The sequence below is a fragment of the Cucurbita pepo genome, chromosome LG18 (assembly GCF_002806865.2).
Source record: "Cucurbita pepo subsp. pepo cultivar mu-cu-16 chromosome LG18, ASM280686v2, whole genome shotgun sequence".
In the NCBI taxonomy this organism is placed as follows: domain Eukaryota; kingdom Viridiplantae; phylum Streptophyta; class Magnoliopsida; order Cucurbitales; family Cucurbitaceae; genus Cucurbita; species Cucurbita pepo.
Genome location: NC_036655.1, coordinates 5,483,516 through 5,496,611, shown reverse-complemented (window position 1 = coordinate 5,496,611; position 13,096 = coordinate 5,483,516). Strand labels below are relative to the sequence as shown.

Genomic DNA, 13,096 nt, shown 5'->3' with positions numbered 1-13,096 from the left:
ATATAGAGAGATATATATATATATATGGTTTAACATACCATAAACGGCTAGATATCCATCAACTGTATTGACATTTTACCAAATATAACTTTACTACATATAACCGTTGACACGAAGCTATAAATAAGCATCAGACTTCATAACCTAACATAGAAATCTAACCAAGATTGAAAAGATTGACGGATTGACTCTTTGAGCTGCACTTAAAAAGAGCTTTATGAACCATAGGAGATGCCATAAGAGAACAACAAAAGAAGCAGATAAATTTCTCTAATTTACTGTTTGAGATTCATATTTCACCATTTCAGCTGCTTTTAAGCATCTATTACATTACAATATTACATGAAAAAGGACTGAAAAAAAAAGGATTTATCTATCTCTAACTCCATCCAAACTGGGATGCTTTTAATTCAACAATCTTGATTTCTCTTAGCCTAAGTTTTAAATTTGCTGAAACTCTAAACTGCCTGCAGGAAAGGACACCCCAAGAAAAATATATGATATTACAATAATGGAAGCTTTATCAGAGAAGTCTTACTTAAACACAAAATTTAGGAATTCTATATTTTACCTGGGCAGGAGTTAGCTGAGGAACATCAACTAACCTCTCCATCATTTGCAGTTGATCATAGGGAGCAATCTACACATTAAATAATAAGGTTTACATTAGAACTACCTTATAAAACACAGTTGACTTTTGATTTGTTTCCTTCCAAATCCTCAACCAGGAATGGGAACTTTTAGCAGGCTACACACTTGAAATGATATGATTCATTCATAATTTGTACCAAAATCACTCTCTGCTTGATAGACACAAGAAAAATACAAACACAAAAGGAGTTTTAATGTGTCTTATCCCCTACCTGCTTCTTTTTATCTGATCTTTCCTTGTTAGCATAAAGGAAACTTTTTTTGTAATTGCATAGTCTTCACCGGCCATTAAGCATGTTCATTTTCCCCACCCCCACCGAAATGGGAAGGGGGAGGGAAGAAAAATGCATTCCTCATCCTCGTTCCCAACTCTATTATTATTAATGTTTTTTTTTCATATGATAGAATTTTAAATGATTTGAGACTATATTATACTATTTAAATTTAAACTTTTAAGAATGATGGTTCAACATTTTTAACTATATTTTTTAGAATTATTTTAGTTTTTTGTTAAGTTCTTCAAGAATTTCTTTGAGATTTTTTCACTGAAAATTGTCCATTTAAATATAGATTTTCAATAAAACAATCAACCTATTTTATTGATTTTTTTTTTTTCTAAGAAAACTAAATGAAGAATAATTTTTCACAAAGAGTCTAATCTCTGTGAATTTCTTGCAGAAAATTTCCGCACCAATCTCCACATAATTAAATGAAAAGTTTTGCGAGGATAGGGAAGCCATTCCTCCCCTACCTGCCTCGTGAACATCCCAACCGGCCATGCCCTCTTGGAGGGGCAGAGTGTGGAATCNGAGAGAGAAAGTTGGTTGGAATGGATGGATCCTCATTTTCTCACTAAAAAAGAACTTAGAATTTTCCAATATGATCATATGTAGACAGTCATCACTCTAGCTACCTGTCCCCAGATTTTAAAATAGTTGGTTTGGAAGTCGGTCAATATCCTTCGCATTTACTTGTGACATCAGTGTTAGGTATATGTTATAATTCTTGAGATCTTTGTGTTTTTCCCACTTGAAGATGAGATAAGGTTAGTTATTGTGTTGACTTCATTATTTGATATTTGCATATTAATTGGCAAGCTTCCAATGTTGAAAAAGACCAATCTGTATGGCTAATCCTCCCCTCTGCCATTTTCTTCTTTTTAATGAATCTATATCTTTCTTACCCAAGAAAGAAAAAGGATAAAGAAAACGTCCCCCCTCCCCAAACATCAATACTATGGACTTGATCATTTCAATTATCAATCAAATTCAATCCTGCTCACCTGGTTAAATCCGTCGGGCCAGGTAATTGTCACAGCATAGTTCCCCATGGGCTTGATTTCCTCAGGTTGAATGTCTTCTGGAATATCAGTGTACTGCAGTTTTTGCTCACCTGACCATTCGTCCTGTTTTGGGGGGGAAAATCAAAATCCTCAAGTTTTAGGGCTTGAGATAATCAGCCTTAACATCGATCTATCACTAGAATAAAATGTTAATCAACCATGAAAGAATACTGATCAATGTTCTGTTCCCACAAGAAATATATCGTTTTCTTTGATAAANAAAAAAAAAAAAAAAAAAAAAAAAAAAACTAGATGATCAAGTAGAAACTAGAAAGTTTTGGCTGCCAGGAATCGATCCATTTATTTATTGCTGTATCAACCAAGTCTCAATCAGTAGAATCCTCTACACACCTATATGTGATGAGTCATCACAATCATGGCTATGGAGGAGCTGGGTTTAATAGCTTGATTACAATTCAAAGTTTTCTACCCCTAATATTGTATTAGTAAGCTGATGTGAAATGACAGGCATGAAACTGACTCGCCAGCCACCAGTTTTTTTCGTTGACTGCTTACTAGTAGTTAATCATAAATTTCAAATGGCATCACAAACTTCACGATGTGAGTAGAGCAAGGCACAGTGAAAACTAATGAGCAATAATCGTTCAACCATATATTCCAAAATCCCAAGTAATTATCTTCCCAAAAAAAAAAGTAATGCCAAAAGATGAAATAATATTACAAGGACTAAAACGGTTTCATCTGAAAGTACAAAAGCTAACAGAAAAGTAAAGTGAATTAGCCAATAAACGAGGAAGATAGAATACCATTCCCGCATCCCCTATTACGTTTAAGTTCACACAGACAAACATGGATTGCGTGTGCTCGGTCTATAAAAGGATACTTTCATTTTTGCCTATCAAGTCAACATTAAAAAAGTCCTACATAAATAAGCTGGCAGACTGTTTTCTTCATCAGTTAGTATATGTATATATCAAAAATAAGAACCAAGAAGAACATGGTTGAATTTTAGGGCAATCTAATATCTTGAGGAAAATATATAGAACACCGTTATTGTATCTCGCCCAGGAAAAGAATTAATGAAAAGAAAAAACTAGTAGAGGTAGATACAAATGTATGTATGAAATTGTTATATAGAAAAGATACAGTCAGATGCATGCAATAATGCGCTTAGATTGAAATTGATAGCCAGCGTTTCCAAATCATTATTCAGATTTTGTTATTAAATTTTAATATTTGAACAGCTAATAAATATGCATGAAGAAAAAACTTGTTCACATGTTGAAAATTTTGGCCAGCCATATAAAAGTCTCTAGCTCACTAGCTTTTGCCAAGAATAAAAGCAAGCTGTCATTACACGCATGACATTTCACCCAATATTTTACTAAGAGGTTTCAAGTGGCAGTTAGCACAACATTACGAAGGCATCTAATTGTCTTCTGAGATACGATTGGATAGCGTAGGAATTGCATTTAGGAAATAATCGAAGGAATAAACTAAAATCAATTACGATCACTGAACATACCACACTCTGGGCAGAGCGGTCATTTCGTCTCACGGTCGCAGGATGCAAAAGGAATTCTTCATCAGAATCAGGTACCTTCACCCTGATTGCTCTGATTGTTCTATCATAAGTAACGGCTGTTGATACTGGCATTTAGAAAAGTATATTGAAAATCAGCATCCTTGTTGTAGCATGAGCTATCAAAATTGGTCTTAAGAATATGTTGAGATGGCTTTAGTATAATACCAGCACAATCATTAGAAGGTGAAATCAAAATACCTTGTTGCCGGATCTTGGCACACTGTTGCACAACACAGACCCCAAGATCCTGAAATGTCTTGGCGACTTCACCTTGAGGATCAGCCACCGCTTCAGGTATGCCACTATCTCCTGATGCTGATAGCTATCCAGATTAAATAACAAATTTTGAAGGGATTAAAAAAAAAAAATCAAAATCTAGCCATAGTACACTCATAAAGGTCGTCAAGGGAACTTATCGTCAGACTTACAGTAGGTCTAATGGGAAGATCAAACAAGTGAGGAATTCCAAACTGCTGAACAACCTGCAATTTACACACTACTTAAATACAGTCGAATAAAAAGTTTCTTTCTTCAAAAGAGTTCTCAGGATATGCTACGTGCCTGAGAACCTGAACCTCTGCCAAATGGATAATAACGTTTTCCGTCAGCATCAAAATGGCACATGTTCTCAACCACGGCAACACAGGGCACCTTGAGTAAGAGTGGTATCTTAAAGTTAGAGTATGTCTGATCATAAGAACCTTCTGTCTGTTCTTTCATGGATTCCACAATAAGAAAAATTTACACCATGACAGTCAATTAAACTTTCATAAAAAATTTCAAACCTTCAGTTTTGAAAACATGCGAACTCCTTTTGCAACATCAATGAATGCTAATTTTTGAGGCGTGGTTACAATAACAGCAGCAGACAAAGGGACCACCTGAAATTGTTTTTTATCAGGTCACCAATAATAAACTGGAATCAACTAAGCTTCACATGTAGAATGGTCAGCAGTAATGTGCTAATTGGAAAGGCTATCAACAATAATGCACGTATACTCCAAAGAAAATAACAATGGAGAATAAAGCAACAATGTGATAACAAGTAAGAAATTGTATTATAAAGAAGAGTGAAGAACCTAATACACCATAGAAAAGGAAAACATAATTTCAATGAGCTCTTACATGTGTATTGGAAACAAGCTTGAAATATTATATTGAGTTCCAAGGAAATTTAAAGTAAAAATACAAACAAACCTGACAAAGAGTGAGTTGAATGTCACCAGTTCCGGGGGGCATGTCAATGACTAGATAATCCAACTCACCCCTACATTATTTACAGCCGATTATGATTAGAAAATGGTTACATGTTAACCCTAATAATAGGTAGCCACTCTATTAAGTTTAGTTTAAAGCATAATACTGTTGCTGAGAAACCGTCTCTTGATTAAACTAATTCAAAAGAAGTGCAGCTTCAATACTATATAAGTTTAAACATTTGCAAAATCTCTCCTTATTTTGAACTTTTAAACATACTTGTTTGGACACGAGAGAAAATATGCAGAACATTTTGCCTATGTTTTGCCTTGAAACTTCTCTTGTTTTGTTTCTTTCTTCATTAGTCTTAGGAGTAGAAATGTGATGAAATGTGATGAAATAATTAAATTTACTCTAGTTCAGGGATTAAGGGGTAGTTTGATACATGCGGCATAAATATATTTTATTTACTAATATTCCTGACTTCTAATTTGTTTACCAAGAGAACAAACCATTCACTAGTAGTCAGTAGCTGGTTAATGACACCAGAAACCATTGGACCTCGCATTATGGCACGACCTTGTCCTGCAAATCCAAAGGATACCAACTTGACTCCCAAGTATTCAGTTGGAATAATGGTTCTCGTCTCTGGGTTCTGTAGAAATTTTAGATATTCACAATCTACCGTCACTAACTGAGAAAATTTTGATGAAATGTCGAAAGGTTACCATTTCTAGCAGTCTGTTTTCAGGGGAAACCATAGTGGGCAAACTTGGTCCATAAACATCAGCATCAAAAATACCAACTCTAGCACCCATACCAGCCAAAGTATACGCCAGATTTACAGCTACAGTTGATTTCCCTACACCTCCCTGTATTAAATGTTAGCTATTTCCTTTAACAGGAAAGAAGAAGAGAACATACGGAATTTTCTGATGCGGAAAAGGACACTAAATCAGTAGCAATCTTTTTCCCCCTCAAATGAGAAGACACTATATGACAGCGTTCCATAATGTTTATGGTAGGCACCAAATTACAAACGTGTATATACATAAGCACATAAGAGGAGAGTTTACGAGATCTATGGGGTCCATTGTATTTTGTTAATTAGAAGGAGGGCCACGGAGATAGGGGTATATAGCTGATTGTCTGTTTGGGGAGGGTATCTTTTTTTAACTATGTTTTGCTTGGACATTCTATGGGAGAATTGGAGAGGTGGAAGCTTCCAAATCTTCCCTTATTTCCTTGTTATCTTGTTATCTTGTTCATAAATAAAATTGCTGGACAAAGCTTATCAGTTAACAACATGAAATAATTTAAAGAAATTATACACCAAACTTTTTCCAGAAAAGAAGTCAATCTTGGAAATTAATGATCTGCACTTCGACAGATATTCAAATCAAATTGAGCTGAAAAAGGATGAAAACGAGTAGCCTACCTTGCAACTAGAAACTGCCACAATGTTTGAGATTCTCCGCAACCCAGGTGGAAGTTCCCCAGCATAAATAGGCTTTGCTGGTTGTGCTGACATTGTCACTTTCACATCTTTTACCCAAGGAAGTGCTGCTACTACCTCATTCGCTCTCTGTTCAAACTGTCATGCAACGTATGTTATTACCTTTAATTATGACATTCAAGCAAATGCATAAACTATTAGGGCTTCAGAGAAATGTTTTTTTTAAGAGAACTATGGAAGTTTATCAGAAACGAACAAAAATAAATATCAACTAATGAAATTGCTGCAGCACATATAAAAAAAAAAAAAAAAAATCATGAAAAGAACCACGGTGGAAAACAAAAACTCAGTTCCATTTCTAAGAAACTTGTGGTTAAAAACAAAAAGTCTACCCTTCCAAACATATGTCAGTTCTTGTTCAAACAACATGATTGGGTCATTTACCATGTCCTTGACTGGACATGCTGGTGTAGTGAGCTCTAACCGGAAAGAAACCTGTGATCCAACAAATCATTTAGTTTAATTAACAACAAGAAGACATCACAGAAAAATCTTTCAATTCCACGTTCTCAATAAACCTCTCCTAAAGCCTCATCAATTTGAAGATCTTTCACGAAACCACATGAGACAATATCTGTTCCAAAATCTGGGTCGATAATTTGCGACAACGCTTTTAGTACATCAGCCTCAGCCGTCTCAGTGGCCATTACAGAAGCACCAGCTACAGTTTACAGAAAACAGAATCTGTCATTAGGGTTATTACATGATTGATGAAACAGCTATTCCAGCTGATGGTTAATATTGGATAAAATGGTAACAAGAACAAATTTGATTTTAGAGAAATGCTTTGATGCTAAAACAGCCTACCCTCATACTAACATGATTGTCTGATGAATATGACAACTTCTTTGCTTTGCTAATATACAAATATGAGATCCTTTTACGATATAACATGGATATTGGTTGGTGCATAGCTGAAACGCTGCACTTCATGTAGTATGAAAAACAAGCTTCTTGCATTCTCAGTTTTATCCAAGTCTCACATGTATATTATACTACCACGATATTAATTTGTTACTCAACAAATTTAGAGTATAGGCTTTGTTTGACCCTTGATAATTCTTTACTCAGTTAAAATGCGAAGTGATGACCCTGTTTCCTTCTCTCAGCTTAAATTCGCCATTAAATATTAGGATAAATGAATCCATATTATTATTTATACACATTCTTCTATAAGTTATCTCTCCAATCTTCCATAATTACTTTTTTTTCCCTTAAAATATGTAAACCTTTTTTTTTTCTTTAATTCAACGTGGGCATAATTAGAAACTAATTCTGAAGCAATGAAAGAATGAAGTTTGAATAAGAATCTATAATTAGAAGCTTTGAGTCATAATCATTGTATAATAAACAAGTAGCAATATACTAAACAAAAAACCGTGAAGTTAAATTAATGACGTTAACTTTTATCTTATTGCTACTAGCACGTGCCACGTCTAATTTACAATTCTAATAAGAATCTGTTCTTCACCTATACTGCAATTTCACCGCGCAAAACAAAATTGCCAATTAATCAATTTTCTTGTCTCGGGATTCCAATACCACAACGAAATATCCAAATTCATTCAAGTAGTAATTTACGGTCTGGCGAAGGGTTGGCAAAACTCAAGAAGCCTCCCTACATCAAGCAATGGAGATTTCGCCCTTCTACAACTGGATTTAACAAAAGGATGCAATAAACTGAAATTACCTTCAGTAGAAGCAGCATTTCTAGTAACTGAACTCGGAATGGAGCTTCCACGTAATACGGAAATGGACCTATCAATTCTTTGGTTATGAACCAACGACTTAAAAGCCGAGAGTAGCAGAACGTTATCTGAGAATAGAATACCGAATTCAGAGAGTAAGAAGATTATTGAGCACAAGGAAATGAATTTGGATAGAAGGTTACCTGGTTTTGATTGTGCCTTGATAATCTTGAATGAAAGACATGGCGATGATGGAGTATGAAGAAGCATTTTTAGAGCGAAAGGAAGCTGAAAGTGGTCGAAGTTTCAGTGTGGATGAGGCAATTCTGAGTGAACTGCCTTCTCAACTTCCTGCTCTAGCTGTTGCCATGTAATCTTCTTCCTAATCCATCCGATTTCGCTGCAACGACGTCGTTTCATCGTTGCAAATTATTTATTCATTATTTGCAAATTTGTGATCATCCTCTTGTTTCCGTCTTTTCAGAGGCTGCAATTGTTACACGTGTCTCCTTGGCGAATTTTTATCAATTCAATAATCTTAATTATCGAGGTTGTAATTAAAAAACAAAACAAAACAAAAAAAACAGCATGTGCTTGTGCTTGGATGAGGAATTTTTAGTTATTTTCCCATTTGTTCTTAAAAAAAAATTACCCTAATTTTATAAGATTCAACAATTTAAATCATCCCTTTAAGATCTTGTTTGGGTATAATATTCACATATGTATATCACCAAGTAATATAATATAAAAGAGAAAATTGTTGAAATTAAATGACTTTATTATTCATAAATATGAGTAGTTTTTCTCTTCTAGACCTTCTCTATTTTTCTCTTCTGAAGTAAAAATAATTATAAATTTCAATTACCTTCTTTGCATTGGAAGAAGGCAATGCCAATATGGCCATTACAAATTACCCTCACCGACACCAAGTACCAATTTGTCACATACTCTGAAAAATTGGGTAATGTCTCTGCAATCAGCATCCAATTTCTTAAACCCGGATGACATTGTCCGAGATATAAATGAATCACTTCATCATAGTGATCAAGAAAGAATGCCTGTGACCAATTACAGGAGAGAAGCAGAGATATAAGTACGAGTGAATGCTAATCTAATGCCAAAGCTTACTGCAGAACCCATTTCGTGGCTTCTTGCAAGATATGATGTCGGAGAAGGAGTCGACTAACTGTCCTGCCAAGCTACTAGGTTCGTCAATCAATGTTTGGATAAATGTATTGATTACCCTACGCTCTTGCTCTGATGATCTCAAACTAAACCATGTTAGAAGTTTCAATCTAAAGTCTTGTTTAATGTGACCTTCACATTCCAGCCATCGAATTATCTTTACACAATACTCGAAGTTCTCGTCCAAGAAACATGAATCATTGGCTACTCGGAGTGGCGATTCATTTATCAAAGTGCTGTCACAATCATTCGTCTCTTCAATTGCGCTAGCTGCCCTTTTCCTACACAACCCCCCTGCGAGGGAATCAACAGCCGGTACCTCGCTATTTGGTTCACATGTCCAGACTTGAGAATCATCACTACCGTTTGATCTTGCCATGCCATTCTTCTCTATGTCATGGGAAGCAGCATCTCCATCTGCCTCAACAGCCTGCTGCACCGTGCAGCCATTAACTTCATCCCTAGAATATTCGAGAGGATGAGTTAGTTCTTCGTTCAGATCAGGTACAGAAACCACATTTAAATCAAGTCCACGAGAAATAGGAGGTAGCTGCTCTTCTTCCGGAGTTTCGGGCTTGACCGCGTTCTGCACTCCACGATAATTTGTCACATCAGCACTGCAAAGCCTCTCAAGACAACCTTCTCCTTGAGCCTTAGCAAGTTCCAGAATCTTTCCAAGGTGTCGAACTTGAAATCCTGAAGATGAACAGATAATGGTTGTACTATCTGGACCCCTCTTGTGGATACTACTTTCTTCAATAGGACTTTCTTTCCTGGGATTTGAAGGGGCTGGAGAACGGGAGTTGTTGTGAATTATTTCAACACTCTTTGTAAAACACTTGACCTCAGAGTGACCAACGTCACCATTCTCTGAATATGAAACAATTCTGAATGTGTATTCAGTGCATGGTTGTAGATTCGAAATCAAAATCCTTCTCTGAGCTCTAGGAAACATACATATGGGTTCTTTTGTGTATGCTTCTTCTCTACTCTTACTGTACCAAAGCTTGTAGCCTTTAGTCTCTTCAGATGATTCATTCGAAATTTCAACTAAAGTTATCACAATATAAGAAGACTCGATACCCTCAAAAAGAAACTTGCAAGCAGCAGGAAGTGAATCTTCTGTCAAAAATAAAATTAAAGCTAATGAGATTTATTTAGAATAGTTGGAGGGCTAGAAACATAATGGCCGTGGACCAAACCTCTGCAATTCAGATTACGATTGGACACTGTAGCCAGCCATTGATCTGCTTTTTCAATTGCGAGTGAGCAAAGCTTATGCACATCACCAGCAACAGTGAGCCTGCAGACAATACCACGAGCCATCTTGGCAGAAATCCCATTTACTGGACCCACTTCTGCTTCTAGCTTGGCCTTTGCATCTTGAATAATTTCGTGCAGTTCCTTAAACCTTGAAGTCCTTTCAAGGAGCCTGTAACTTAAATAAATCCTATAACAGAGAACATCAACACGACGTGCATCTCTTGCTATAGCTAGTTGTTTCTTCCAACATCTGCCAGATAGAATTCACAATTCAATCAGGCGGTACCTAAAATAATATCATTAACTATGCAACAACACCTCTCTGAAGCTTGAGAGCGCAAAATTATGCAAAATAAGAGGATCAAAGGAAAGATTGGGTGAAAAAATTACTTACTCTAGTATCCCAGAAACTTTGCCACAAGAAGCACAGCAGTAACTACCATCTAGCTGCATTAGTTGCCCAAGATCAACAACCCCCACCTTCCCATGTTGCAATGCACACTCAATATGGCAAGATAATCCACAGGAATCTCCCTGTTCAGATTCAGTAGAGCAAACCAACCAGAGACTAGGGTCCTTGTTGTCATCAAACAAGTGACAGATACAGCAAGAGCACCTCCTGCAAAATGTATCACCTACTGACAAAACAGCTCTACAGGCAGAATTTTTGCATACCCATGTACATGAGATTCCAGAATGTGGACATTGCTCAGGAGCTGTTGGCATTCGCGTCGGGTTTTCTATCTTCCTATGATGCTTCCTACTAGCTGACCGGTTATTTAAACTGGATGAAGTTTTCTTCATCTCCAGTTTGTTAACCGTTCCTCTGCTCGCCTTTGGAAGCTCGAATATTTAACTTCTATAATGATTGGTCCGACTTCTCCTTGTCAAGACATGATCAGAATGCTCAACAAATTCATCATTCCAACCATGAATTCAGAAACCTACAAAAAAGTTCTTGACCAGTTCAGCATCACCTAAAAGCTTATTTTCTCTGCATCTCTAAGCAGCAGGGCTATGAACGCCAAAACTCGATTGAAAAATATAAACAAGTAAACTGGCAATACCATGACTTACAATACTTAAAATGACATACTACAAACCAACTATTAAGTCCTATAGAAAAACGATGTCAGTCGGGTTCCAAGAGGAACAACGACCAGAAGAGAAAAGTTTTTCCACGCACAAAAGTACTTATTTTCCACCATTCTCTAGAAAATTACTGTTGAATTACCATGACAAACGACACATTACCTTCATCAAAAAATCTCCCCACCACTTTATATTATATGACAACAATACACAATATATAAATATATATACGGGAAGCCGCAAGCAGCGAAGTAAAGTTGAAAATAACACTTGTGAAATTTTGACGAACACATTGAGCAAATCTAGAAACCAATAATAGACCAACAACAAGGATACTGATTATAGGGAATTAAACAGAAAAAGTACATGTATATCAACGTTACGTAATACTGAAACAATACGAATAAAAAATTTGAAAAAAAAAAAAAAAAAAGGAAAAAAAACTCAACCGAGAAGAAAGCTCGAAAAACAACGGATCTGCCACAGAAACAGCGCCAAAGAGCGAACGAAATCGTTTGAATGAAACGATGAAAGCAGCAGAGAAATATTCGGAACGACGAATGGGGACGAATCTAGGGCTTCGATGCGCCGAAGCCGAATAATTTGTTCCGAGCGAGCATGAAGCTAGGGAGAGAAAGAGGAAGAAGAAGGAGGAGAGAGAGAGAGAGAGAGAGAGAAGGCGTTCGTTGGGTTGGAGAGAGAAGGAAGCTTGTACGAAATATATTCACGTTATGGGAGAGAGTGAAAAAGACGTAAAAAGAGAAGCGCGTGAACCTACTGGAATACACTTCTGGTTAGGACCGAGCAGATAAAGTACATATGCCCGCCCCTGCATTGAATCACAATTGAATTGGTAGAGTGAACCCATTCGCGGTTTTTGGCGCGTGATTTTCACTTCGTTATTAAATATTCCAATTTATTTACTGTTATATTTTCGCTTTAATCAAATTTGTTGGAAACCCAACGTGGAAGACAAAATAGCAGTCTGTCTGGTCATCATCAGCATCACCCTCGACGCTGCTGCACCACCTGATCAAAATCCGACCGTCCAATCGGATGACTCGAATATTTAATCATGTTACATTAAATTAAAATAAATAAATAAATAAATTATTTAATCCGGTTGACTTAAATTTTTTTTAGCCATAAAGAAGACTTGGCTTTGCATTTACAGTAACCGTCGTCTTCAATTTCTTGGCTTTTTGGGTGAATTAGGTGTGAACTTAGAAAAATCAGTGGGCGGATGGTGAAGAATAAAAATCCCCTAAATCAAAAAGTATTCTCACTTTAAATCGACCAAATGAAATGAACCCATTTATATTTTATGTTCCACCCATTTTCATTTGGTTCCAGTTCAATTAGGATTAGGTATGTTTTTATCATAATACTAGACAAAAAGAACGTGTAAAAGGTGTAAGGGGTTAAAAGGTAGATAGTTTGGTGGAAAGGAGGTAGGGGCATGATTGGTTGATAGAAGTGGTGAAGAACAGACAACAAGGCAATCTGAGATGAGGACATCTTTTGGGTGATATTTAGAAGAAGTAATTATGGGTTTCTTCTTGGGAATCGATGCTAAACAAAATTAAAATCAGAGGAAGGCCATGAGTGGAGACGAC

The 13,096-nt window shown here is 36.3% G+C and overlaps 2 protein-coding genes across 2 annotated transcripts; both read right to left on the bottom strand.

Moving 5' to 3' along the window:
- Positions 1–239: 239 nt before the first annotated feature.
- Positions 240–8,336, bottom strand: LOC111780381 (fe-S cluster assembly factor HCF101, chloroplastic-like). Its single transcript, XM_023660761.1, has 16 exons — positions 8,144–8,336; positions 7,943–8,068; positions 6,771–6,913; positions 6,637–6,687; positions 6,175–6,330; positions 5,465–5,608; positions 5,249–5,391; positions 4,737–4,806; positions 4,325–4,420; positions 4,101–4,190; positions 3,968–4,021; positions 3,738–3,861; positions 3,480–3,604; positions 1,934–2,056; positions 572–640; positions 240–467 (listed from the first exon to the last, which is right to left on the bottom strand). Exons 1-16 carry the CDS (start codon positions 8,208–8,210, stop codon positions 459–461), a joined length of 1,590 nt encoding a protein of 529 aa, XP_023516529.1. The 5' UTR covers positions 8,211–8,336; the 3' UTR covers positions 240–458.
- Positions 8,337–8,868: 532 nt separating this feature from the next.
- On the bottom strand, positions 8,869–12,151 carry LOC111779755 (VIN3-like protein 1). The gene is made up of 4 exons (XM_023659877.1): positions 11,930–12,151; positions 10,783–11,332; positions 10,328–10,638; positions 8,869–10,247 (listed from the first exon to the last, which is right to left on the bottom strand). The coding sequence occupies exons 2-4, from the start codon at positions 11,190–11,192 to the stop codon at positions 9,052–9,054; spliced, it is 1,917 nt and encodes a 638-aa protein (XP_023515645.1). The 5' UTR covers positions 11,193–11,332; positions 11,930–12,151; the 3' UTR covers positions 8,869–9,051.
- Between the last annotated feature and the right edge of the window lie 945 nt (positions 12,152–13,096).